General features: G+C 36.5%; 4 protein-coding genes across 4 annotated transcripts; all 4 read right to left on the bottom strand.

Annotated features, from left to right (window-relative positions):
• Nucleotides 1-44: 44 nt before the first annotated feature.
• LOC145229844 (organic solute transporter subunit alpha-like) lies at nt 45-2,639 on the bottom strand. The gene is made up of 9 exons (XM_080095172.1): nt 2,489-2,639; nt 2,270-2,424; nt 2,131-2,204; nt 1,903-2,064; nt 1,332-1,446; nt 1,149-1,266; nt 781-906; nt 590-723; nt 45-188 (listed from the first exon to the last, which is right to left on the bottom strand). The coding sequence occupies exons 1-9, from the start codon at nt 2,604-2,606 to the stop codon at nt 54-56; spliced, it is 1,137 nt and encodes a 378-aa protein (XP_079951298.1). The 5' UTR covers nt 2,607-2,639; the 3' UTR covers nt 45-53.
• Nucleotides 2,640-9,295: 6,656 nt separating this feature from the next.
• Nucleotides 9,296-9,961, bottom strand: LOC145230716 (uncharacterized). The gene is made up of 2 exons (XM_080096223.1): nt 9,781-9,961; nt 9,296-9,663 (listed from the first exon to the last, which is right to left on the bottom strand). The coding sequence occupies exons 1-2, from the start codon at nt 9,934-9,936 to the stop codon at nt 9,514-9,516; spliced, it is 306 nt and encodes a 101-aa protein (XP_079952349.1). The 5' UTR covers nt 9,937-9,961; the 3' UTR covers nt 9,296-9,513.
• Nucleotides 9,962-13,984: 4,023 nt separating this feature from the next.
• Nucleotides 13,985-19,060, bottom strand: LOC145229100 (organic solute transporter subunit alpha-like). The gene is made up of 8 exons (XM_080094366.1): nt 16,346-19,060; nt 16,212-16,285; nt 15,988-16,149; nt 15,805-15,919; nt 15,613-15,730; nt 14,826-14,951; nt 14,628-14,755; nt 13,985-14,389 (listed from the first exon to the last, which is right to left on the bottom strand). Exons 1-8 carry the CDS (start codon nt 16,523-16,525, stop codon nt 14,240-14,242), a joined length of 1,053 nt encoding a protein of 350 aa, XP_079950492.1. The 5' UTR covers nt 16,526-19,060; the 3' UTR covers nt 13,985-14,239.
• A 459-nt stretch (nt 19,061-19,519) lies between these two features.
• Nucleotides 19,520-25,116, bottom strand: LOC145228987 (sterile alpha motif domain-containing protein 3-like). The gene is made up of 9 exons (XM_080094223.1): nt 22,931-25,116; nt 22,292-22,450; nt 21,218-21,430; nt 20,861-21,092; nt 20,690-20,780; nt 20,496-20,633; nt 20,182-20,380; nt 19,952-20,086; nt 19,520-19,795 (listed from the first exon to the last, which is right to left on the bottom strand). The coding sequence occupies exons 3-7, from the start codon at nt 21,414-21,416 to the stop codon at nt 20,192-20,194; spliced, it is 849 nt and encodes a 282-aa protein (XP_079950349.1). The 5' UTR covers nt 21,417-21,430; nt 22,292-22,450; nt 22,931-25,116; the 3' UTR covers nt 19,520-19,795; nt 19,952-20,086; nt 20,182-20,191.
• Nucleotides 25,117-25,554: the final 438 nt, after the last annotated feature.

Below are 25,554 nucleotides of genomic sequence, written 5' to 3'. Positions count from 1 at the left end.
CAACCATAAACATCATATTAATCGGTAATTAATTGAACGTTAAAACATCGAGTTTAAACGTAGTTTGATTTTACATTTGTTGCATTTTGATTTAAATCAGAGAAATCGCCTTCGTACTTTTTGTCCTCATTTTCAATGTAGTCGTCATTCGAACACAATTCCAGTGATTTTTCAGATACTGATGTTATCTGTGTTATAAAAGACGAATTAACAGTCAGCTAACAGAAATTGGATTACCCAAAACTTTGGACTGGGTTTCAAAACCTGCATTTTTCAACCTTCCATATGTGATAAAGTTCGGTTCGTGGAAATTCCTTACTGTAAACGTGTTTGAGGAATAGGGTGCTATTAAATCCGACATTTCTTGAAACTCACAAACATTTATGGCACATTGTGCAACTGCTTCGGTGGCTTTGTTTGTGTTTCTAGGCAGGCTGCGAGGTGATAAAATTTTAACAGCGAACCGTTTACTGGCGTCACATGTATCATTGATCTTTATAGTGCCGCGATTTACACGAACAGTAACTTTAACTGCATTTTATAGTTTATCGGCACATGTAGTGAAACGCTGCGTACGGGGTCAACATACCTTTTTCAAAGTTGGAGTTACGTAAAGTGTGTGTGTCATCACTACTTCGCAGCCTTCTTCTGATCTTCGAAAGGCGAATCTGGCGACGATTGACAGCAGAAACAACTCGCATATCAATAAATAAGCGTGATAGACTGCGAGTGAAAAAATATCATTTATTTACTTCAAACAAAGTACTTCAATAAACTTACGAAATGCTTGCTTTCGATCAGGGTAGGGAAAACCGCAGTAAAGTTTGTCGTATCTGTTCAAAACACCGAGAAGGAATCCCTGTATTGAGTTAAACGCCAGCAGGAGCTGGATACAAATGCATTTCACTAACAAAATAAAAAACAAACAATGAAACGTTCGGCACTAAAACACGAAATCCGCAATTGAAGTAAAATGGCGGATTGGTAATGCGCGAACGATGGTAAACATACTACAAGGGCCATCAGTAGATGGATGCTTTGTTTCCAGATTACCATGTTGGTTTCAAATGTAAATTTGTGTGAATTGTAAAGCGATATAATGTGTATGTAAAATGATTATCAAAATCAATTATATTTTGGTAACCTACCTCGAATTCCAAACTGCTGTAAAGGAATTCGAGAAGCCCGATTTATAATCACAAACCCATATAAAGCCATGAAGCTTGAAAGGGATCCAATATATCCGAGAACCTCATATAAAAATGCCTGAATCAAGGTAAAATGCATTAATATTGAAATAAATAATACATTATAGTTTTTAACCAAAATACCGCTCTGGTAAGTCGTGAAAATCCTTCTGCAGTCAAAATACTTTCAATGAAATAGATGAGTGGGTAGACGATAATAACTTGATACACTACAACTTGCAACTTGTTTATTCGCGATCTGAAATAAATAAAGTATACACAAATAAATAAGATGTGTGTGTGGAATTCCTTTGTTACTTTTGCTGAGGTTACAATGACGGATAGAATCAAGATGCAGTGTTTATTTCTCAGAAAAATGCTAGAAAGTTGCGATATGTTTAAACAAATATTTTAAGAACTTTTAAGCTTTCTACTCTTTTAAAATGTGTTTTCATAGAAAAGGCATATCTCGACATTATTTCATAAAACATTAACCGGTGTTTCTAAGCAATAAGCTATACGGTAGGAAACAACAATTAAAAATACTGAACACTGGCAACAAAAATCTTCAACTAGTTTATGCCTTCACATATTTTCAACATTTTCACGTGTCATCTCACCACAGATTAACGAATTCGTGTAAAAAAAGCAGCAACCTGAGATCACAATCACACACAAACCAGTCACAATTATCGCCGGTGGTATATAAACGCACACAGTGATTGGTTGATTTCGACAACAGCAAACCACAAAGCAGCAGGGAAATGGATTAGCTGGAACAACATCCACACCCTTCAATACTTCTTCCATTTGTGTTTTTCCGCCGTAATAAAACAACATGAGATCAAAAAATTTCTTCAGGCAAATTGCGAAATAACTGCAAAACAAACTTCCATCTTGGAATATACGTGATCCATGGTCAATACGCAGAACAAATCCTTACAAACTTGCAGCGAATGATACAACATCAGAAGTTGCTGGGGCAAATAATCCAATCACGTAAAATGTGCTCAGCATCTAAAACATCATGACAACGTTTTTATTCCATATTTAATTTTTTTTAAATGAATTTTAAATCTTACGGGAAAACAGCCTAAGATCCAAAAAAGGTATGCCTTTTTTCGCCAATGAATCGACTGTCGGCTTAAAAATATCGTTTCGTCAATAAACAAGATGATCATAAATCCAAGCAGAATCGGTGGAACGCACATTGTTGCAATAGTAGCTGGACCTGAAGCTGTACATCAAACAATATAACTATGGTAGTGAGTAAATTTAACAAAAATACCCAAAAAAATTACCAGCAATTTTTGCACGAAGTTCGGGGGCACTGGGACTGACAAGCGATTGACAATCCCATATCGGATTAGTTAAATCAGATGTCCCATTTTGCGGCTGATTAGTAGAAGTAGATGGCATATTTAAAAACGTATCCTCTCAGCAACGCAGCATGAACTAAGTTATTACAAATGCTGCCGTACGATCAAGCGCTAAGTATTTATAGGGATCCTGTTAAAGCTTTTATTCTGCAGTTAAAATTTTAAAAGCAGTTTTAATAATCTCTCCCAGTAAAAACTTTACAATTGCATATAAATCGCGTTCAGTGACACCAAGTAAATATTCTTTTTACTACGCTTTGTTTGCAGAATCTATGAACAATATAATCGTTGTATTGTCGTTCTTATTTACTTTGTATTCATTGAGTGCATTCACTTTTCTCGTCGGGGACAAAAAGCTTCCTCCATCGTTTGCAGTGGGTTTTCAACAAAAGAGGATTGCAAACAATTATGAATGGTATCACTGCGTTTCAAAGCAAACGATTTTAAATAGGACTAAAAACGAAAACAATTTTCGAACAAAAGATTAAGTAATTGACAGGAACGTAAGTGACGCACCCTCAAAAACATTTTATAATGTTATAAAATTCGTCCAATCATTTTTCCATGACGTATTTTGAGATTTTTTCGTTTCGCTTGTCACGAATAGGAAATTCTCAAATTGGATTCTCGTGCTTATTAACCGAACCAAGCAGGATGCCTGTTTTAAATTCACTTGTATATACGAATCAAAATGCCGATTATCACCTCTGGCAGGGGTGGCTCGTGCTAGGGTGCTGCGGAGCTGCAGCACCCCCTAGATCAGTGGTTCTTAACCGGTGGGAAATTTAGTGCATGCAGAGGGAAATTGTGCAAGTCAGGGCTCACCAAACTCCGGCCTGCAGATCAGATCAGGCCTTAATTTACTGCAAAAGTATTCCCGCAACAACATTTAAAATTAATTTCACCCAGTTTCACAAGACGCATAAAAATCTGAAGGCCGTTTGTTACACCACAGACAAGATTACCAGTGTCAATGCCTTTGTCATTGTGTGCAGATAAATGTCTTTCTTATGTTAATATTGCAAGCAGAGAAGACTCTTTGATATTGTACACAATTTTACTCTCTCATGAAAGCACTTTTTAAACCTATTAAGATTGCAGTAAGCCTTGAAGCCAGGGGTCGGCAACCTTTTAGGCGACGCGTGCCAATTTACTTGTTGTTTCCGTGTGTTAATGACTTCGCGTGCCAACGCTTTTCTATATAATAGTGGTTGATGCCAGCAGATATCAATAGTAAAGAAAAGGCTTGTGCATGCAAAGCTGAATTTTAAGACAATGTTATGATAAAAACTGAAACAAGCAGTGTAACAGCCTGTTACTAACAGGTTAAATTGTTGCTTCAATATAAACGCGCAAGTCGGTTGGCGTGCCATGAAAAACTGCCTCGCGTGCCAATGCCAACCTTGGCACGCGTGCCAGGTGTTGCCGACCCCTGCTTTAAGCTCTTGCAGGTCCCGACAAAAGCGCGTCAAAAACTATTTTATTTGAAGAATACATTGTTTTGTTAATGAAGGGCACAAAACATCAATATAAAAATAACAAAGAGGGGGAAATTCGAACTTGTTGATTGACTTTAGTGGGAAACTTCACCAAAAAGGTTAAGAACCACTGCCCTAGATATTTTTACTTAATATTCCTACCACAATATTACAGAAAACTTTCATTATATTTTTTTTTTCTTAAGTATAATTTTTATCAGTATAATTTTCTCCTTGATCGGCATTTTTTCATTTAAAAAAAAATTATGGCATTAATATGTTATCTATGGTGGAACTGCAGCTGCAGTTTCGTGACGTTTGCAGTTGTGCGCATGCGCACTTGGAAAAGCTACATGCCGGGCGAAACAGGCGACCGGGGGCTGCGGCTCGCGCAGCTCCACCAATCACGTAGCGTGTGAACCGGCCTGTAGTTGTGTTGTCTGTTCCGGGTCTACTGTGCTCCAAAGCAGGGGCGTATCCATAAATTTTTAAAGTGGGGGATCCAACATTTTATTTTGGGAATTTCCCTAATGACGTCATTATACGTCATTAGATCGCTTTGGAAAATTTCCCACGCAAAAGTGCTAGACCGCACGATACTGAATACGTAATTGACACGTCAAAATGCCACTAAATTGTCCTGCCGCCAATTTCGTTTTCTGGTTCAAAACGACGCGTTAAGCGGCAAAGCACTTTGTTCCCAATTGTAAGCAGGCCCAAGCCCGAAAGTGCCAAAACCGAAACCCGGTCCAACTTTCGACTTTGGCGGTTTCTATACCTGTTATCCAATTGACAGAAAGAACAAACAATTTCGGGAAAGCTTCGTAGTTTCCTGATTTCGCCGCTGCTATCTAGCTTACTCAGCAAAACTGCAGCTGAAAGATAAGCGTTACAGTCAGGTAAACAAAATTGTCGCATAAAAAAACGGTGACCAATTTCTAAAGAACTGAGCGCCTTTCTGGAGCGGTCATCCTTCTGTTAAGTTGCGCAATGTCACGAATGCACTAAAGTTGGTAACTGCAGAAAGCAATTGTGGCAAGTAACAAATTGCGTTTACCTGAATAACATAACTGGATAAACATCGATCAATTACGTGTTTGACGGGTCGGAACTGTTAAGTTATTTTATTATTAACAAAGTTAACAGAAACAATACAACATTAAACGTTTTTAGCGGACCCCCAAATGCAGAACAAACAATTGCAGAAGCAACAGGAATTTTGAAATGCCTTAGTGATGACAATTTCAAGTTTTGGTTTCTTAACACACCATGTGGACAGTATTTGCAACCAAGTGCAATCGTGTGTATTGACATAATGGACATGTACTGTTTCCCTAAAGTTTAGAGTCTAAACCAGTGGTTCCCAAACTTTATCTACTCGCGTACCATTTTTTGGGTTCATGCAGCGTTCTCGTACCACCTACAATAATTGTTAGAAAACTCCAGAATTCACAAATAAAAAAGTGATAGGCAAAATGTTTAATGAATAAAAATGTTACTAAACTTCACTAACTAACTTTACCTTAGTAACTTTAGCCTTTAGTAACAAAATGCTCGCAAATATTAAACAAAAAAAGTCAGACTTTAAGGATTTATTACGTGGTAATAACAGATTCATTACGTCATAATACACCTATTTCGTCACAAAGAAACCCTGCTTTACAGTTCGATGCGTCAATACACCAAGGAATTGGAATTTAGTAGGGTAAAATTTCACGCTCTACGTAACTTGTGTAAATTAAAATAATGTTTACGATAATCACTAGAAGATCATTTGCGATCGTTTGGTGTGAACTGAATAAGTTGCTCCCCGCTCGCGTACCACCTTGGAGACCTTCGCGTACCACTAGTGGTACGCGTACCATAGTTTGGGAACCACTGGTCTAAACAGTAGCTACTAAATTGCTTCACGGGAAATGTTTCTTAAGAATGAACATTCTACAGAGGAGATAGTAGTGACTGCAAGCATATCCTATTGATAGAAAACTTACTGAAACTTTTAAATAGAAAAGCCAGTGAGCCAGCAATTTCCATGAGTCCCTCAAAGGTAAAACAGCTCAAAACTTTTCTAAGGAAAACCATTATTTCCAAAAGACTTGCACTTCCAGTGCTAGAACTAAATAGAAAAAGCAGTTTCTTAATTGTCATTTGGAAATCAAGGAAGAAGCTATCAATTATTTTATGATCCATTCTGGTTGTAAAAAGGAAGCACAAGGTTAAACAAATAAACAAGTTCTGAAACAAATGTAATGTGGTTGTGAAATTGTTATGATACCAATAAAAAGCTTTATGGCTAGTTTTGTGTGTGTGTGGCAATAATCTGTGAAGTGTCATAGAATATGTTGAAAACGCTGACTGTGACTATAAGTTAATTAAATGATACATGACCATATTAATGACTGAATAGCAAGTGTGTTAGTTTGTGATCATTTGTTATAACCAGTTTTTCTTAAATGTTGTCCAACTGAAATACTTTGACCTTTTTCGACTCATTTAACTTATTAACAATTTCCTTCTATGTATTGTTGTTGTGTTTTACCGTATTTACAACCGCTTCGTTTCGAGTCTGTGTCACGTGTGTTTTTGTGCAACATTATTACTGCATGTTATTGAGTTTGGTCCGTCGCTGTGCAAGTAAACAAAATTCCCTAACGATGCCGTCTGCCGTTTACACTCGTGTACATTATTGCGTAACAAAAATACGTCACAATGGTGTTACCGAATTATTTCGCCAGGCCTGATAAATCGATCTTATGCACCAAGCCTGCTTACTTAATTCGTAACCGTTCCAGAACCCTGCGATAACGGCTCACCACTGAAGCCAATTACTTCCGAACACTGGTTTAGCTTATGGGCGCAGACTTATATTTAAATCAATATAAAAACGACGTACGTAACACCGGGCACGTGGTAACCCCCAACCAATACCAACACCAACACCATCACGTGCCCAGAGAAAAGCCACAACTTCGACTAGTGACGCCCTGTTTAAGGCATGCGGAACAGGAAGGCCGGCGCAATCAACGCTTTGCAAACCAATCACCCCTAAGGGGAAGCAGCGAGGGTGCCACAACACAAAAACGTAATTAAGGTGCCACAACGAAAAAGAACGAAAACAATAAGTGACGGTGACAAAAACCAAGAGGCAAATAAAATTTCGCTACAATGGAGTTGCTAATTTAAGATTTGAATTACTTGTTTTTCTGCACAAAACAATGGCTAGAAAACTAGAAATGTGGCTTTCTATATATTGCCAATATTTGTTTAATGAAGGCAAAAATTTGGAGCAGCACCCCCTGAAATTTTAGGCACGAGCCGCCACTGACCTCTGGTACTAATTTTCTACATAAACAACAAGGTAAACAACAATGAGGCAACCAGCCCAACTTTTTAAAAAAGGCCCATTGGGAACATACCATTTAAAAAAAAAAATTGGCCAAAATGTTTACAACTTGAAACCAAAAGACTATCATTTAGCACAGGGTTCACCAAACATTTTTCACTACGGACCGGTTTAATAATGATTTGCGCGGGCTGCATAGTTTTCATGCCCCAGCGCCATTTGTCTAAACTTAGCCCGCGAGGCGATTTTTACAGGGGCGCCAAGATATGGTCTTTCGACAATCTCCTTTAAAATCTGGTGCGTTGACTTTTAAATTGTATAGTTAATGTCATCTTACGAGCAGCGCTTGTGTATTACGTCACAAGTAACAAAAGAAGGCAATTGTTTGCGATTTACCACTTGTAGTCTTGTCTGTGACGTAACAAACTGACCTTGGATCAATTCTGGGTGTTGTAATCCTACAAAACTAGGTAATATTAATTCTACATATTGTGACTGAAAAACTTTCGTAAGGAGTAGATTAATGTTTGATATTACAAAGTTATCAGTACGATTTGGCAAACAAAAAAATGTGGGCGCGGGCCGAATGAAATGACCTCGAGAGCCGGATCAGACCCGCGGACGTAGTTTGGTGGCCCATGATTTAACACATTGTGTAACTGGTTGGTATTAATACTCGTGCGGTTACACAGGGTGGCTGTGTAACAGTTTACAGTATTTTGAGGTACAAATGGTAAAAATATTAGCAAATTTTGCATATTACAGCATGAACTTTGTTGGAATATACCTTGGTTTATATTCCTGCTGGGTTAATGACATTTACATAAAGTGGACAATCATTGTTTGTTCGTAGCGCAATTAATATCCTGTTCAACCCTATTTTGCACTGTTTTAATGATTACTGGTTTTGCCTTAAGCGCCTCGAAAAATAATCACAACGAATAAGGGCTAAATATGTTTTGCAATGAACAAATTTCGAATTTTAATATTCGGTCGTTTTGAAATGTTTCTAAGATACGTTATACAATAGGTTTACAGTTTTCTTATTTTAAACTGTCGGGTGTTTGCGACATTTAAATAGTCGCATCGGTTCAAAAGTAAATCTTGACCAAAATTGTCATATGCGTCATAAGCAGTTGTAACTCACGGTTAGGGTTAAAAAAACGGGCTTGATTCGGGCCTGACTTTACACTCTGTGTCAGTATTCTTTCAAACAAATTTTACTAACTAAGTAGCCAGTTGCTGGACCTGACCTAATGTCAAACAGACCTAAAAAGCCTTGTTTAAGACCAATTGTCTATTGTGTTGGTAGCTTTAATGTATACGTCTGTCAATCAAACTTTCGGGCCTAAACGCGCTTCCCCAAAACGATTTGGGTTCGGGCAGGGTTTCGGGTTTGTACTTCGGGCTCAGGCTCCAGTTTCAGGCCCGTTTACAACTCTGATCTATCACTTAGATTAACTGCGTGTTTGCTATAATTGAGTTAAAATGCCTAAATCCTTACGCGGGTCTATTCGTCTGTTATCCGTTTAAACTTTAAACCGACACAAATATATCCGGATGTCGGATAGCAAAAACTCTTCAGTTAATCGGTTAACCGGTTACTCGTTATCCGAATAATTCAACCCTACTCACGGTCCAAATTTTTCGGTCTTCAACTAAATTATTCTGCCCATAGAAAAACTCACGGTATCTGAGAAACCAAGTTATCGAACGCAATTTAAGTTTTTATCTAAATAAATATTGATCACAGTTTGTAAAGGATATAATTTTTTTAATTGTAGTGTTAAAAATATTTCTGCATTCTGTCGTATAGTCAAGACAAGAGTAATGGTCGTAGAACGACCAATAAAGAATGACCAGGTTACAATGATTCAAGTTTTTTATTCCTTGTATTTACATTTTCATGTAATCGTTTTATTGTCACATATTCTTAATGCAACAACAAAAATACAATCGTTGACTTTTTAAGTGTAAAACTAGTATACGATGACGCCAGCGTTCATGCACCGAATTCACAGTTAACTGCAATATTTATGTCAGGTTGAATTGTGCATAGAAGTTGTCCAAAATCACATGTGCTTGTAGTTACAAACGCGCCCAAAGAAACGTAACAGTCAACTATTTCAAAAACAGGCACTCATGGTATTATTGGTGTAGCATGATGATTCCTCCAGTTCTGGTTTTTCGTTTTCTATTATCATGCCAATCGTCCCATTCTTTTGAGATATATTGTCTTTTTGCATATTTTCTGATAAGTTCGCCATTGTGGTCACCTGCAAAAGGTTGATCAGTGGTTCAATTTCAAAAACTGCAGAATTCACAGCTAATTTTTAAACAAACTGTTTTGTGGAAAAAGGTTGATGTGTTTTTGTGAAATGTCTGTTTATTACCTTTATCATTCCTGGAGATTCACATTCGTGTTGTATGACGTTAAGTCCGTGATCAGATCGTTTGAAGCAAAACCATCCCAGCATTGAGACAAAAAACAGCTCAATCACCAATATGTAGATATGATACACTGTATAAGAAACAATGTAACGGACCATATGTACTTCAGGTTGTAAAGTACTTACTAAACCCGGGATCGTTGTTGGGGTAGGGAAACGTACAGCCAAGTAAACCAAAGAAATCTAGAATTTTCAGTGTGAATCGTTGGATACTACTGATGGCAACAACCAAGGAGACGGAGATGTATTTTCCTAGTAAAAATATTTTAAAAATAAAGTAAGTTAAAAGAAAATGTTATGGCAAGAATTAGGACGTTATAATTTATTATTCAAGATACTAAATTGATTAAACGATGTAAGATATTATTAATTAACTATTTCTCATTTGGGATTGATCAGCACTAACCGTGTAGCATAGTTTGTCTTACCCTAGTGAGCAGCTTTTTGTCTCGAAACGCGTTATTGACGATTGCACACTTTAAAGGGATTTTATTGCAGAACAAACATATGGGCGTTTAATCCACCGTAAAACTAACTAGGCCAAAGAGCAAGTAAACTGCTTCGATCTCGGAAACACTACAATAATGATAGAATTTGAAGACGACGGACAAGCAAAATGCTACAAACAAAAACTTTTGATAAACCTACCTCGGAAAAAGAATTCCCTCAATGGACCACGTGAATTTTTTCCAACTATTACAACTGCGTAGAGTGTGATAAAATTCACAGCACTGGAAGCGTAATCCAAGAGAGCTATAATTAATGCCTGGTAAAACAGCATTAAACTGCAGTATATCAAATCAATAAACACTTATAAATCAAATCAGAAATGTGTTAAATATGTTTAATATGTAAGTAAAACGATTTGCATACCCCGTATCGAGTCTGGTGTAAACCATCAGCTTTCATCAGAGCTTTAGTGAAAAGAATTAGGGCGTAGCAGTACGGTAATTGATCAACAAGTCCTTGAAGCTTCCGCAGCCTTGGCCTTTACAAAAAAAATATTGTGTAACTTTAATTCAAACCTTCAGGTTTTTGGTACGAATATCCAAAATGGAAGTCACAGTGATTTTACTAAACAATATCGGACCCCCCAACAGACAGCATGGTCATTGACGATCGCTGGTTTTAACATGTAATATAAATGTTACATGTAAATTGCATTGACTGATTCTGCGAGTTCGAAAATATTTTCCGTTTTCAGTTAAAATGGAAGTCTGTTTATAAAATCAAATAGCAAGACAACGACAAAATTATTTCTGAGCCAAATACTTTTTAAAATTTTGGCAAACCCATTCCAAGCAATACAAATGTTTTTTAAGGTAACTACTTCACATTTCGTTTCTGGGTTTGGGTCCTTCAATGGTATTAAGTAATTCGAAACAACATTTGCTATTTTTATGACTTTGATTCAACTTCTTAGAATTTTATCTTGACGCTAAAAAATGTTAAAATAGTAAATAGTTTAAATATCATTTTCTTAGCGCTAAGCTTTTACAAAAAAAACGTATTTTACTTACACATCCAAAGATTGTTTTCGACAACAGCAACAAACAAAACAACAGGGAAACGGATTAGGTATAACCACATGCAAGCCTTCAAAGGCCTTCGCTAACTTTTTCTTTCCGCCGTAATAATCCAAAATTAGCGCATAAAGCTTCATGAAGCATACGCCCATGTGACTGGAAAAAGTAGAATACAAGGGTTTTCGTATTCCTATTAAGAATACGTTTTGTTACATTTTTTGTAAATCTGGTTGTGTTGCAACAATTTTTTTTTTTCAATGTCAAGTTTGAATAAATACGATTTTACAAACATGATTTTGTAAAACCTAAGAATAAAAACGAAAAAAAAATGTTTTTTTCATGAAACGTTTGGTGAAAACAAGACCGAATAAACTTACAGACTTTGTGCGATCTCAATGTCATTTGCAGCTGCGGGAACGAACATCGCCATGATGCAAGTATAGGTCACAACCTAAACAAAAGTATATTTTCAAATGTTCATTTTGGCATACAAGTCAGCTTCTTACAGGGTACACGCTTAGAACCCAAGCATATAAATTGCGTCTTCGGTCACTAACACCGTCTCGATAATAGAACACCATTAAATCCAAGTACATAATTGCCATGCCCAAAAGCAAAATCGGCGGAATGCAGAGTGGCAGAATAATTTCCGGTCCAGAATCTGAATTAACAAAAAGAATTACAGTTTTTAACGCTTTTCTATAAAATTCATAAAAGTGTATCTCACCCGACAACCTCCGCAACAGCTCAGATGAATTTGGAGGTAATTTTGTGTAGCATGCCCATTCATCAGGTGAAGCAGTTATGTCGCTTGTGTTGGTAGAAAATGGTGACGTGGTGACCATGTTGACTTGATCGTGGTCTGAACTGTCGACTGAACTTGGCGACTTGAACTTATATTAACAGGATATTTGCCAACCGGCAGCAAGAGCAATAAAACTTTTTTTTCCGTGGCATTGGTTAAACAACCTTTGCGTCATTCAGAATCGACTGCCGTTTCACAAGCGTCAATTCCCCCAAAACAAACAAAACATAAAATTCGACATTAATAAACTTGGTCCTGACTGCTGTAGAAGTCAAATGTAATTTTGTGCAAATACGTTATGTTCGAGTGCATTTGAAAAAAATCTAAAACTGTGACACTTAACTGAAAATAAATAACTTTTCAGATCTATCCTGTTTCAGTCCAATCCAAGGGAAACGCTTGTGTGGCAGACCTAGGCATCGTGCGGCCACATACGATATTTAGTTAGATCTGAAACCTGTTACAGATAAAAGGAATTTCAGACATGGACAAAAGGTGCATTACTTTTATACTTATCCGCGTACAAAATAACAAAAAGGTGTGCAACTATTACATTACTTTTCTCTAAATTTGTAATAAAGTTACTTTTTTTTACTTTTCTCTAAATTCTCATGTATGTGATGTAACAAACCGCCTTTGGATTATACCTACGCTTTGCAATACTGTGAGACCAGGTAAAACTATTACTAGAATACATTCCGCAGGTTCGCGCCATCCTTGACGTATTAGGTTACAAAATGTTCCATACGTTTTGTTAAACCAAAAATACCTTTGCGAGTCGGATAAAATGACGTCGGATCCGGCCCCCGGGCCATTGTTAGGTGGCCCCTGCTTTATACTTTTGTTTATGAATTACTTAACAAATTTCTATTTCTAACAAAAGTTACATTTTTTTTCGTGCCAAGATTTCTAACTCGTTCCAGAGTAAGCGATATGCCATAATTATTTATGACGTCACCATCTATCTATATTTAACGCATGTGGTGCATACTTTTTTGCACAAGATAGGCGTACAAAAAGTATTGATCTTCGTCTACCGGACTGATAATAATATATTTTTATAATCCCAAAATCAAATCAGAACAATTTTGAAAGCCAAATACCTGGCAAAACAGTCGTATTTGCAGCATACATTTTAACACAAATGTTCACGGCAACAAATAGCAGCATAAAAACTGTATTTGCTCGGCAGGTTGTGCATTCTTACGCTTTGATGTAAAATCTCGTTAGGTCCTAAACCACATGCATTTGGCAAACAACTGCTTTGGCCACTTGGGAACAGTAAATTTGGTATTTCTGTTTTATATATGTTCCAATACCGAACCCGACAGTACAAAACGACACTAAACGCCACAGAAAAGATATATGTTGGTAGGGTTGCTATACCGTTCTTATTTCTAAGATATGTCCTTATTTTGAAGGCCAATGTCTTGGAAAAACTTGGTGTGCTATTTTCTAAGATTAAGATGTTTTTGACTTTTAAGATGTTTTTGACTCGACTGCTTATAGTTTGTCTTATTTTCAACATTTACAAGTCAAATCCCTGCTACAAGCAAAAGTAAATCTAGACCTGAGTACATCTCACGACAGATGTACAAAGCATTTTTACGAACGAAGAGTTGCTGGAATTTGAAACAGACAGTTTTGGCAAAAAAAGGTGTAGCATGCGATAGTAGTCTGTCTAACCAGCTTACAACCATGTTTTAATCTAGTCCACTTGATGTGTGGTTTGTGTTTAAATTTTATTAAATGACAAAAAAACACTAGATAGTTTATTTATCTTTTAGTTTCAAGTCTGTGTCGTACCTGTTATTGTTTTCTACCCGATAATTCAAAAAAATACTCCAGAGTGAAATACGATATTATTTTAAAGCGTGCAATACATGTGCATAATGTCAAAATAAACAGTATGTACAAAGACAAACAAAAACTGTTATTTTTAATGCAGTGACATGATTCAAACAACATTTGTCAGTCACTATGTCTCATATACAATACATTTCAATGTCTTCGATTTGTTTGGATATACACTTTACACAAGCAAACAGTTGTTTTTGTTTAGAAAGTGCTATCAAACAGTTTCGGTGTAACCTCCGTTTGTATGGCAACCAGAATCATTTTCGCTTTCTGCTTTCTTGATATCGTCCAGTGAAATCTTGACGTCCGATTCGCTGATGTTGTCGGTTTGAAAATTTGTGGCCAACTCCGACATGGTTGTAACCTAAAAATTAAATTTTGTTTTTGTGACGATTTGGCAGTTACGTGACCTGTGGGTTTTTTAATGATTATTATTATTATTATGTCACAGCAAAAACAAAAACATTATTTCATTTTAAGGCTGAAATAAATAAAACATTATTTCCGCCTTAAAATTAAGCTATTAAATCCTTACTTTTAAGCTTTTATCAAACATGAGATTTCAACTAAAATAGAATATGATTCCGTGGGTTTGTAGTTACCTTATTTAGTTGCGAATGTTCGGCTTGAAGCACCACAACCTCGCAATCTTTTTCTGTGTTTCGAAACGCAAACCAAGCACACACTGCCAGCAGGAACAACTCGATAGTCATCATGTAACAATGCATTACTATAAAACATTTTAAGTGATAGTGGTTATAAATTAGATGAACACTAGTTGATTATATTTGCGCTCTTACATGCTCCGGTTTGTGGGTCGGGATATGGGAATCCACACGACAGTTTACCGAACAGCTGCAAGACCCCAAGTAAAAAACCTTGCGCAGTATTAACAGCAGCCACAAGCTGGATTGACAAGTATTTGCCTAAACAATTTTTAATTATGCATTGAAAAAAAATACATGTAAATATATATCTATATATATACATATATATTTGGTTGTTTTTTTACGATGGATCGTGGTTCTTCCATTTATAGTGTCTATCAATAATTATGCATATTAATATGCATGATTGTCGAAAACTATTTGTTGCTAAAACACGAAGATAATAAACAATAATTTTTTAAACATTACTTCGCTATATATTGCTCAAGAATTTAGTGGTGCACGGAAGTTTATGCAGTTTTGACAATATTTTGGTTTCGACGCAACTTAGATAACTCGGAGCTTAACCTTTCAGAGTTTAAATAAATATATCCAAAAATTTACAACTGATCAATTAAAATGTCATAGATCGCTGGGAAAATTAATCGCTGTGTCTACGAGACGCTAGCTATAAGTTTGTCAGTTTTGTACGCAGTTTAGGCAGTAGGTATCGCATTTTGTAGTGTCATTACCAGGTTTACTACAACAATTGTTTTTCAAACATTATTTAAGTTTTTGGCTCGATTTGGCCAAAACTTTTAACGTGGGTTCAGTACATCGTCATTAGAAAACTGATTGGTGATTTCAACTGTGGGTGGCGATAAAAAACAAGGTTCGGAATCGCGGCATTAGATCAAATATATATAAACATGTTACCGACCTCGCATATGATATTGTGCCAAAGTGAATCTCGACGCTTTACTGACTATCACAAATGAATACATTGCAACAAAACTTGACACAACTGTGAAGAAATCCAGTACTCTCAAGATCAATAGCTGACGAAGAAAACAAACATATATTTTGATTGCCATAACAAGAGTAAAAAGTAGCAGCGCATAACTATACATACCCCTGCGATAGTCCGATTATGCCCTTCAACCACCAGAATGTTTGATAAACAGTACATGATTGGATAAACATATACAACTTGGTTGGCAAGCGCGTGTAGTGTGTTTAAACGAGCCCTGTATAAAGATTTACAATGGGTAAAAGCTGTGGCAATATACTCAAGTCAAGATTATAAGTTGCTTACACTGTCATTCTTTGGTTTTTGCAGCAACAAACGATGCAACAGCAAGGAACTGGATTTCTTGATACAACACTTTCAGTCTTAAATGCGTCTTCCATCTTTTTCTTTCCTCCGTAGTAATCAATTACATGAAGAAAAAACTTTTTGAAGCAAATTCCATAATAGCTGTACAATATGTATGATGTTACTTTTTAACTAACTTCGAAGTACGTTCAACTAATACTTACAAACTTGCAAAAAAAGAAGTAATTCCGGTCGATAATGGCACCCACAAGGCAATAGTGTATAAAGTACTCATTACCTGTAAATATAAAAAAACATCGATAAGGTAAAGGATAAAAAATAAAGGAGTTTTACCTACTGGAAATGCTCCTAGGATCCAAGCATAATAAACCCGTCTTTGCCAGAATACCTCATCACGCATAAAGAAAAGCATTTCATCGATAAACATGACCCACATGAAAAATGCCAATATTGGGGGGACGCACATAGGGCCTATAACAGATGCTCCCTCCCCTGTAAGTAACATATACTTTAGCATAATTTTTAGGCTTTACCGTGGTGATATACCTGATAATCTGTGTAAAAGTTCTGAAGAAGTTGGACTTCTTTGGTCGCTGCAATCCCACACCGGCTCGGGTGCTGGTGTTGTCCCATTTAAGTCATATGTCATACTCATATTGCAGCAATATCGATGGCGGTTTAACGCAAATTTATAAACCACAGAATCCGGAAATTAAATCAAAATTCCGTGTTTTATAAACGTACGTCGTTAAGTTTTTATTGCACAGCTTTGTCAACGTCGCAACAGTTTATGTCCCGAATGTAAAGTCGAGCGTTTGATGTGCACCTTAAATTTGCGTTGGAAAAGTTTAACTGCTAACTGCCCAAATAAAACAGTTAGGTACATATAATAAAGTAGAATGACAAGACATGCGTGCAGTTAATAAGAAACTACGTTTGAAAATCCCTTTTTTTGTTTGAGTCAACGCATTGACACGCAAGCGTTCGAAAATGTGTGACGTCAAATCACATTCGGTAAAAATTCTAAAGGACGATAACTTAACACAGTGCCAGGAAAACTTTCATCACAGCGATCCCCATTTTTTTTTTTTTTAAATTTGTAAAAGGTTCACATAAAAAAATCGTGAGCTAAAGCCAGTTTTCAACCTGGCCACATTTGAATTTAACTACTCTTTTGTACTTAAATCGCTTGTCCATTATTACGATTTTCGAAATATAATATTGCAACAGTTACAAAACCAAGCACCAAGTGAAACATATACACAAGGGACATCAGCTTATTTACCATTTGAGCTTCCCATATTATTCAGCCTGGTTCTTTGGTAGCATTTCAAAAAGCGTTAAGCACAGTTGCCTATTTGTTACACAATAAATACATACATACAATGTCTTTATTTGTTTAACTTGATTACCACCCCAAAGCGGACTTTCTCCCATTCAACTTTGGCGATAAGATGATTTCAGCGTGTCGACGTTAACCTAAGTTTAAAAAAATTATGATTGTAAACAGCGATAAACATGAAATAAACTTTGTAACACGGGGTTTGATATCACAACATTCACATCGGTAAATAACTTATCTAGCGCATAACAACAAAATTGAATGTCTACACCAGGGCTTTATACAACCTCGCAGGCAGTTTATTTAGAATTAAATAGTGGGTGATACTGACGTTTGTGGGCGAAAAAGCTTCTTTCTAAGTAATAGTAGAAAAATAAGATAGAAAAATATTAAGTATTGGGTTTACAACTCGTTTTAAAATCCCACAATTTGCCGATTTAATATGTTGTAAGCTAACTTATATGATCTCACGATGAAAATCGGCATAAAATCTTCAATGATTTTATACATCCTGTTGTGACGTCCACAATTGCGCAATTAATTCCAACTTCGGTGATTTGCTTTTTCGTGCTTACGAGAGGTGCAAACCAATAAAACTGCAAAACGACCAATTTAAGCTCGGCTCCCGGACTTTACAGCTTTACAACCCTCAAAATATTTTTCCTCTGTTGTTCAACCGTGATCCACCAAATTTTTCCTCTTGATAAACGTTACGTCAGAAAAGCAATAATAAATGAAGCACACGAGGCCTGGACAACGTACAATGATCCACAAACCGTGTGCGCCGAGAGATTTTTAAGTGTGCGGCAAAATATTTGTTTTTGCTTTACTCTCATATTAATCTTAATTTGACAACTAAACGCTATGGTGTAGTTTCGGTCTCAGTATTTTCCAAACACAGAATAAACTTTAAACGACAATAAAGCGACCATTCGCTTTCTTTATCCAACTATTTTCGTTTTAAACCGACGAAACGCACGGCGGCAGTACGTGGCAAAAAAATAAGACTTATTAGGTTCAACCTTGTTGGAACAGTGGGTGCTGCTATGGACAATCCGACAAATGCAGGAAAAACGTCAAACAACTAAATGCACTTACTAAACGGTCGATCCCGAAAAAATTGGTTCCTTGCTGCCAGTAAAGTCAAGAAAAGTTTGTTATCTATATGCTGCCAGCGTACGTCCGTGAAAAACAATTTTCAGAATGAAGACTACAACATTTACTGTTTAGCATAAACTTGAAGTTACTGATAACAAGGAACTACGTTTCGGGTTTAGAAAGTTATATATTAATTTAATATTAATTAAAGCTTTATTAAAAACATAAAATATTCTCGGCTCTGTTGCGGTTTTAAGTGAAGCTGAAGTTGCACAATGAAAATGTAATTTTCGCAGTTGATGAGCGCCACCATGCGGCAATTGATGCCAACCGGAAACCTCGGTGAAAACTTCAAACAAAACACAACGAAGTGACATCCAGACTGTCCGCTCTTGTCCGCTTGACATCACTTATATAACCGTGGCATGGGAGCATGTTAAAAACAGGCTGTGCTTTGATGTCGGTGGACGGTGATGGAAACGCAGCCATGTCGGCAGCGTATAGGCTAAGCCTAGCTTTGGTTGAAAGTCGCTCGTTTGTCATTTGCACTTATGTGTAAGTTTTACTCCAATACACAAACACTCATACATGTGTTTCAGCTGTAAAGACCAAATTAAGTGGTTTATTGAAAATAATGTTTTATTTTTATTTTCAAGCAGTGGTGCAGCCACAACTAAGGCTGTTATCAAACAAATAATTATTTGACTATTTGAAATTTTTATTTATTTGAAAATTTATCAAATAATTTTTTACAAAATTTCAAATAATCAAATATTTTTTTCCTATGCAGTAAACCTTAATTTAGGTGCAAAATCAATTTATTTGAACATATTGGTGACATATATACACTGTAAATGGTAGTCGTGGAAACTAACACCAAAATTGGTGGTCCACAAACTCCAACCTAGGGTGGAGTTGCTTCCCACCTTTAGATAACGAAGGTGGTAAGTTCCACCTGTGAACTCCACCATAGTAGGTGTGAATTTGCCCCAATTGGTGGCAACCACCACTCAGCTGTCTGCACCACTATAGGGTGTCGGTATCACCACCTGCAAAGGTGTTCCAGTACAACAGGGTTTCACAAAATTTATTTGCAAAACAGGTTTCACAAAATTTACTTTGCACTTCGCTTACAGCTTGTTTGAAACACGCTGTACACCAATGTGACGATTTTTCAGTGGTAAATTTAGAATACAGCAGAAAAGTTGTAGAGACTTGACCAATTGTTTCGGAAAGCAAATGTCGAACACCCAATAGCTGCAGATCATTGCAACTACGGCTTGTGGCAAATTAGGTGCAACACATAACTTCTTTCCACCAACAAACACCAAGTATTCTTTCATCCTCCTGCATATTATAAAACAAGTTATAACCCACAGCATTTGTGCAAAATAGCATCATTTCAAAGTCAATTACAATTTAAAATAAAAATATTACTGGTACATCACCCATTGCTTAAACCGTACACATATTTTAAAACATGAAATTTAAATTAATATATACCTGTGAAATGTACTTGGTGATTATGATTAGGTTTAATAAGATTCTCCAGTCTCTGCAGCATTTTTGGTCACCAAATTTTTCCATGAATGTTTGCAATACATCTACTTTAAGAATCAATTCTGTTGCCAAAAATATCTGAAACAGACAAATCACTGGACATTCCAATTTCAATAAAATGGTTATTACATTAAAATGGGTACATTAAATATAATGTGAAAAGATCCACCTACCAAATTGATTTCATGAAGTGTTGGAAACTGCATGGTCTAAAATGTCATTACTTGCTGCACCTCTTGCAATGATATTTCTCCAAAACTCGAATGTACACTTATGGCAGTCTTCTATTAAATCATGACTTGGATGTGGTTTGGCCAGCTCCAATTGTGCTATTTTAGAATGCAGTGCAACGGATTCCTCATCTTCAAAACTCTGTATGCAAACACACAATTTGGAACATAACCTCACTTTTGGTGATTAACTGAAAATAAACCTATCTAACTTGCTAAACCTAGAAAACTTTTAATAAATATATGTACATACTCACATCTTTAAACAACCTCCTTGAAGAATCCTGCCTTTCTCGACCGCCATACTTTATTTTCATAGCAGCAATTTGCACATCTGAATGAAGGGGTCTTCTTATGTCTTTAAATCTTTGTCGCAAACTACAAACCCATGTGCTCTACAAAACAAACCAAAATCAGTACTGTGCTGGGCAGAAATCTCGCACCTACTTACTATTGGACTGCTACTGTTTTGATCTTGCAATACTGGATATGCCTTTACTAATTCCATTAATACTGTTCTCATTTGTAAGGATGATGGGTACCTGTAATTAATTTTTACAGTATTAGTAATATTTAATGTGTACGTTACAAGCTATTTTCAAACAAACTATATCACACTTACATATTATGTGGTAAAATTGAATCACAGACGAGTTGAACAATTTTGCTCCTAATTTTGTTGGTTAGTTTGCTTGGATAGTTGCAATCTTCCAAAGCATCACCAATGAGTTTTGGAAGCTTGTATCTAACCAACCATCCATCAGTTTCTACTGAGGGGGATGTAGTTGAAAGTGAAGATGAGGATGAAAGATGTGTTGCAGTCTCATTATCATTTTGTATCTCCGGTAAACAATCTGAAAATTATTTAATCGCATATTTCTAAGCCAAAATTGTACAAATACAAACAACATTAAGACATATTGTCACAATCAACATGAGTGTAAAACATTAACTGGTGTATTGTATTACATGCAAATACCTTTGACAAGAAGTTTGCCACTTTCTGGCAAATCTGTTAGATTATCTACATCCACCCAGTCATTAAACGTTTGTGAGTAAAGCTGAATTGAGAACGGATGGGTGATATTGAATGTAGTCTCAATTTGATTGGTCACATCCAGTTTTGATATACAGGTTAATATCACTTTTCTCTCACCACAGGTCACATGATATTCCATATTTACTTTTTAATCTGCGAACAAAATAACCTTAATGATGGTAACAAGGATGATACAGGAGATAAAAAGCAACCTAAATTAGTATCTAAACATTTCAGAGAATGCTCTTGCACATTACATAAGCACTCACTGAAACGTTTGGAAATTAAACATGTCATATTTTATGAAACCACTATAACACCACCATTTAAACCGAAATGTAAAATATATTTGACACCCTTTGGTTTGGTGAAGAATACTTTCTGGAGCAAAAGTTTATTGTGAAACACAATGGCGGCACAGTCACATGATGATGTTCATTTCTTAAATATTAAAGGAGTTTTTTTTAGAAATGCATTGGCAAACACACGTTTCAGTTTCATGTGGACATAAAATTCCAGCTTACATTGTTTTTTTATTTTGATCTGAGATTTGTCTTCAAATGTACATACTTTATCAGTTGCAAGAAAAACAACATACACAACTCACTTTTAATGAACCTACAAGTTGAATCTATATTGCTGATGCATATAATTTTAAAAGGTATTTTTATACTTAACACAACCAATCCACAAAACCAACAATTACCAAATGCATATAAAATAAACCAAAAACTAATGGACAAGCAGTATTGTCTGCACCAGTGTTTCTTAACTAATTAGCTTGTGGGCCATATAGTAGTTTGTAAAGTGCTGATGTACCAATTATCAAGACCTGCTAGCCATACTGATGAGAAAGTGGGCCATTTTTTTCTAAAAAAACGTTGACTTGGTCACGCAATAAAATAGGTTAGAGATACACAGGTCTACTACGCAACTCCATACATTTTAAAAACTTTAATATGCATCCAGTTACTGGTCAGTTTGCAAGGTAAACAAAAAGTATAACCAACAAACCTTAAAACTGTTTCCGATCCGTATCCAAACTCCAAATCCTCCAAATCGGCACAAAACGTGGCGTCTGCGCAAGCTGAACTCTGGGTGTGGCTTACCGCAAACGTCATAATAAAACAAACATGCCCCTGCAACTCAGCTTGGGCGATCCCAGAATTCTGTCTGATGTAACAATTGGGATTGTTATGCGACAATCTATATCTTGCTGTGTTGCTAAAGCTTCACTAACAATGAAAACTTTTTCACCGGTGATTTGTTCATTTTAATTATACTCGTATTTCTACCAACTCCCCTAATATTATGATGTATACTGTATAGCGTGCATAAGTCGCGTTGATGAGATCCAGCGTGATAAATGTGCATGTTTTTTTTCCAAAAAATGCCACTGGCTCGTTTGGTTACAGTTCTAAGTCGCGACTGCCATACATTGCTGCTACGGATTTCGCTCTTAGAACGTAAAAGTAACATGTAGGATACTAACATCTGCCTTAAACTTCTGAAAAACTTTTCAATTTACGTTACATAGACTGCAGTTATAGGAAGGTTTGTTGTAAAAAGATGCGTTGTTTAAATACAAATATACTACCTGGTTTATTTGTCAGTATAGTAATCATTTATACTAGAGTAAATACAATTCCAAACCTCCAATGTCGTATTTCCACGGCTTGAACATATTTCCAAACCTTGACCGCAATGAAAACGGAAGAGAAATCCTAGCGCCAAATGGTCTAAATCGCGTATTGACCGCCTAATTGCAAGTTATTGCAGTACCCAAATTGTTTCAAACGATTAGCAATGTGTTACCGCGTCTTTTAAAATACCTTTGCCCATATATCCACCCTTGTGAGAACTGAGGGTTGGTATTTACACCAATACTATAGGACGGGTGGAAATTTGGTCTTAAAATGGTGTGAAATTACACCTTTTAAGCTGTACCACCCCAATAGGTGGATCATACCACCTTTTATTTTCCCCACCCTTTGTTTTCCACCATTTCAATTTACAGTGTAAGCTATTGCTGCCAGGCATAGTATCAAGTTTAAAAAGCTCTTCTGGCAAATGTGATTTTATTCCGACGTTTCGACGTCCTATACAGGTCGTCTTCATCAGGGTAAATAACACTGAAAGCGACTAGTACAGTGCACGATAAACAAAGGAAAAAAGAATGGAACGCAAGCACGTCACAACGCAACGAAAACACCGCGCGATAACAAATGCTTGGGCCTCCAATCTTTAAGCAGGTGCCTGTAGCACGCTGGAAACTTCTCGTCTGTTTTGATGTTTATTGTGTTGCTCCGTTGGTGAACACAATGAACATTAAAACAGACGTGGAAAGACAGAAGATGCATAACTGGGTCATGAACTTTTCTGGTTACCAACCGACGATTGATGAAACCAAAGTTTTGCAACTTGGTCTTAATTTTGCCACTGCACCACGGGTGGTACCTAAAGAACAAATTATTGCTGCAGTCGAGAAAGGAATTTGGCAGCAACCCGCGAACATTAAAACAATCATTCAAGGCAAACTTGCAAACTGCTTTCGCACACACAGAATGGGTCAAAGCAACCTCAGTAACACCGAGCACCAATTAAGCGATCCGAAGTTTAAGGTGAAATGAAGACATCTCGACCTTACCCGCAGACAAAGGTAACTGTACTGTCATCATGAACCGCCCAGATTACGACAAGAAAATGTTTGACTTATTACTGGATACTTCGACTTACAAGCGTTTAAAGCGTGATCCAACACGTAAGTCGGAACCCGTCCTTTATAAGTTCGTGGGGAAATTGCACACAGAGAGACAATGCATTTCTGAAGCCATATTCCATCAACTGCATAGCACGGACGTTGATAATTTTATTAACGTTGATAACATTTCGGAAATCTGGCAACGCTGGGCCATTTACAACTTAGGAACAAAAATGAAACAAATCAAACCGTCACTTTTTGATAATGCGAAACCAAATGCTTGAAAACCAAACCGAATTGGAAAAAAAATTGAAACTTACCAAAATTTAATAGAAATAAAACACGAATTCAATTGGCAAAAATCCAGATTAAGACACTTCTACTACGAACTGATCAAAAAGAAAGAAATAGATAGCACCCCAAACACCCTCGCCGACTTCAATTGGAAAATTTATTCCTCCAAACAGGAATGAGGCCCTTTTTCAATAACAGTGAGCGTCAAATTTCTTATCTAACAACACATAATGCCTTTAAATTGGGCGATTTTTACCGATCTAAAAATTCATTTTATTTAAAAAATAAGGATGTAAGAATTACTCGTTGTAAATTGTGTAAAAACAAAAACGATAACATAGAACATCTGCTTTTGGCCGAATGGCCTGGCGCGCCTGACCCATATACCACCTGATCGGGATTCGTCCCCATCTGCTTTTGAACTGTCCGGTAAACAACCAAATCGCAAATAATCTTGACAAAATTCTATTTAATAATCTCCAAATTCGACTTCCAAGCAACCCGAACCTTATGCTATACAACTACTACGACCTAGAAACACCAATCTGGTTAATAAAAATATACTCAATCTGGCGAGTTAAAATCATCAACGGAAAAGAAAATTTCGACCTCCTGAACGAATACGTTAAAATTCCGGTATCTTTTGCGAGGCGAATCTCCACAAAAATCTATCGTTTAAATCTCAACTTGAAGTGTTAGCTCAAAAATTTGGAAGCGACTATATTGAAATGAAATTTGGCCTGGATATGGACAAATTAGGAATAAACACTGCACGCCATTCAGTTAACTCGCAACCCTCTTATATTTATCACTATGTTCTTGCGTAGAGCAACATGTCTTACTATTACCAAACGAGAAGAATCTAAGTTAACATTTATATATCTGTTATTTTTACGTCTTTTTTTAAATCCAATTAACCATCGTAACGTAAATAACACTTTACTGCCGCTAGCGCCCTTTTTTTCTTTTTGTTAATCACGCCACTTTTTTTGCTAGTCAATTTTTATTGTGGTTGCCTGTACCTATTTTAACTGGAGACGACATGATAAGTTTTTATCGGTCGGTCGTCACATGTTGAGGCGGGAAGGGGCCTCTACAAGAAAAAAAAATGTTTTTTTGTTTTAAATAATTACACCTAGGCTAGGGTAAATGACGCAATAGAACGGTGTTATTGAACATTCGACGCTCTTTTTAACTCCTGCATTGGCAAGTTGCATGAGTCAAACGTCCAATCCAAGTCACAGTCTACCTTATTGCATTAGCTTGTCTCGTTTGTTACGAT

This window comes from Phallusia mammillata, chromosome 5, assembly GCF_965637545.1.
Source record: "Phallusia mammillata chromosome 5, kaPhaMamm4.hap1.1, whole genome shotgun sequence".
NCBI lineage: Eukaryota > Metazoa > Chordata > Ascidiacea > Phlebobranchia > Ascidiidae > Phallusia > Phallusia mammillata.
This window is presented reverse-complemented; position numbering and strand designations above follow the sequence as displayed.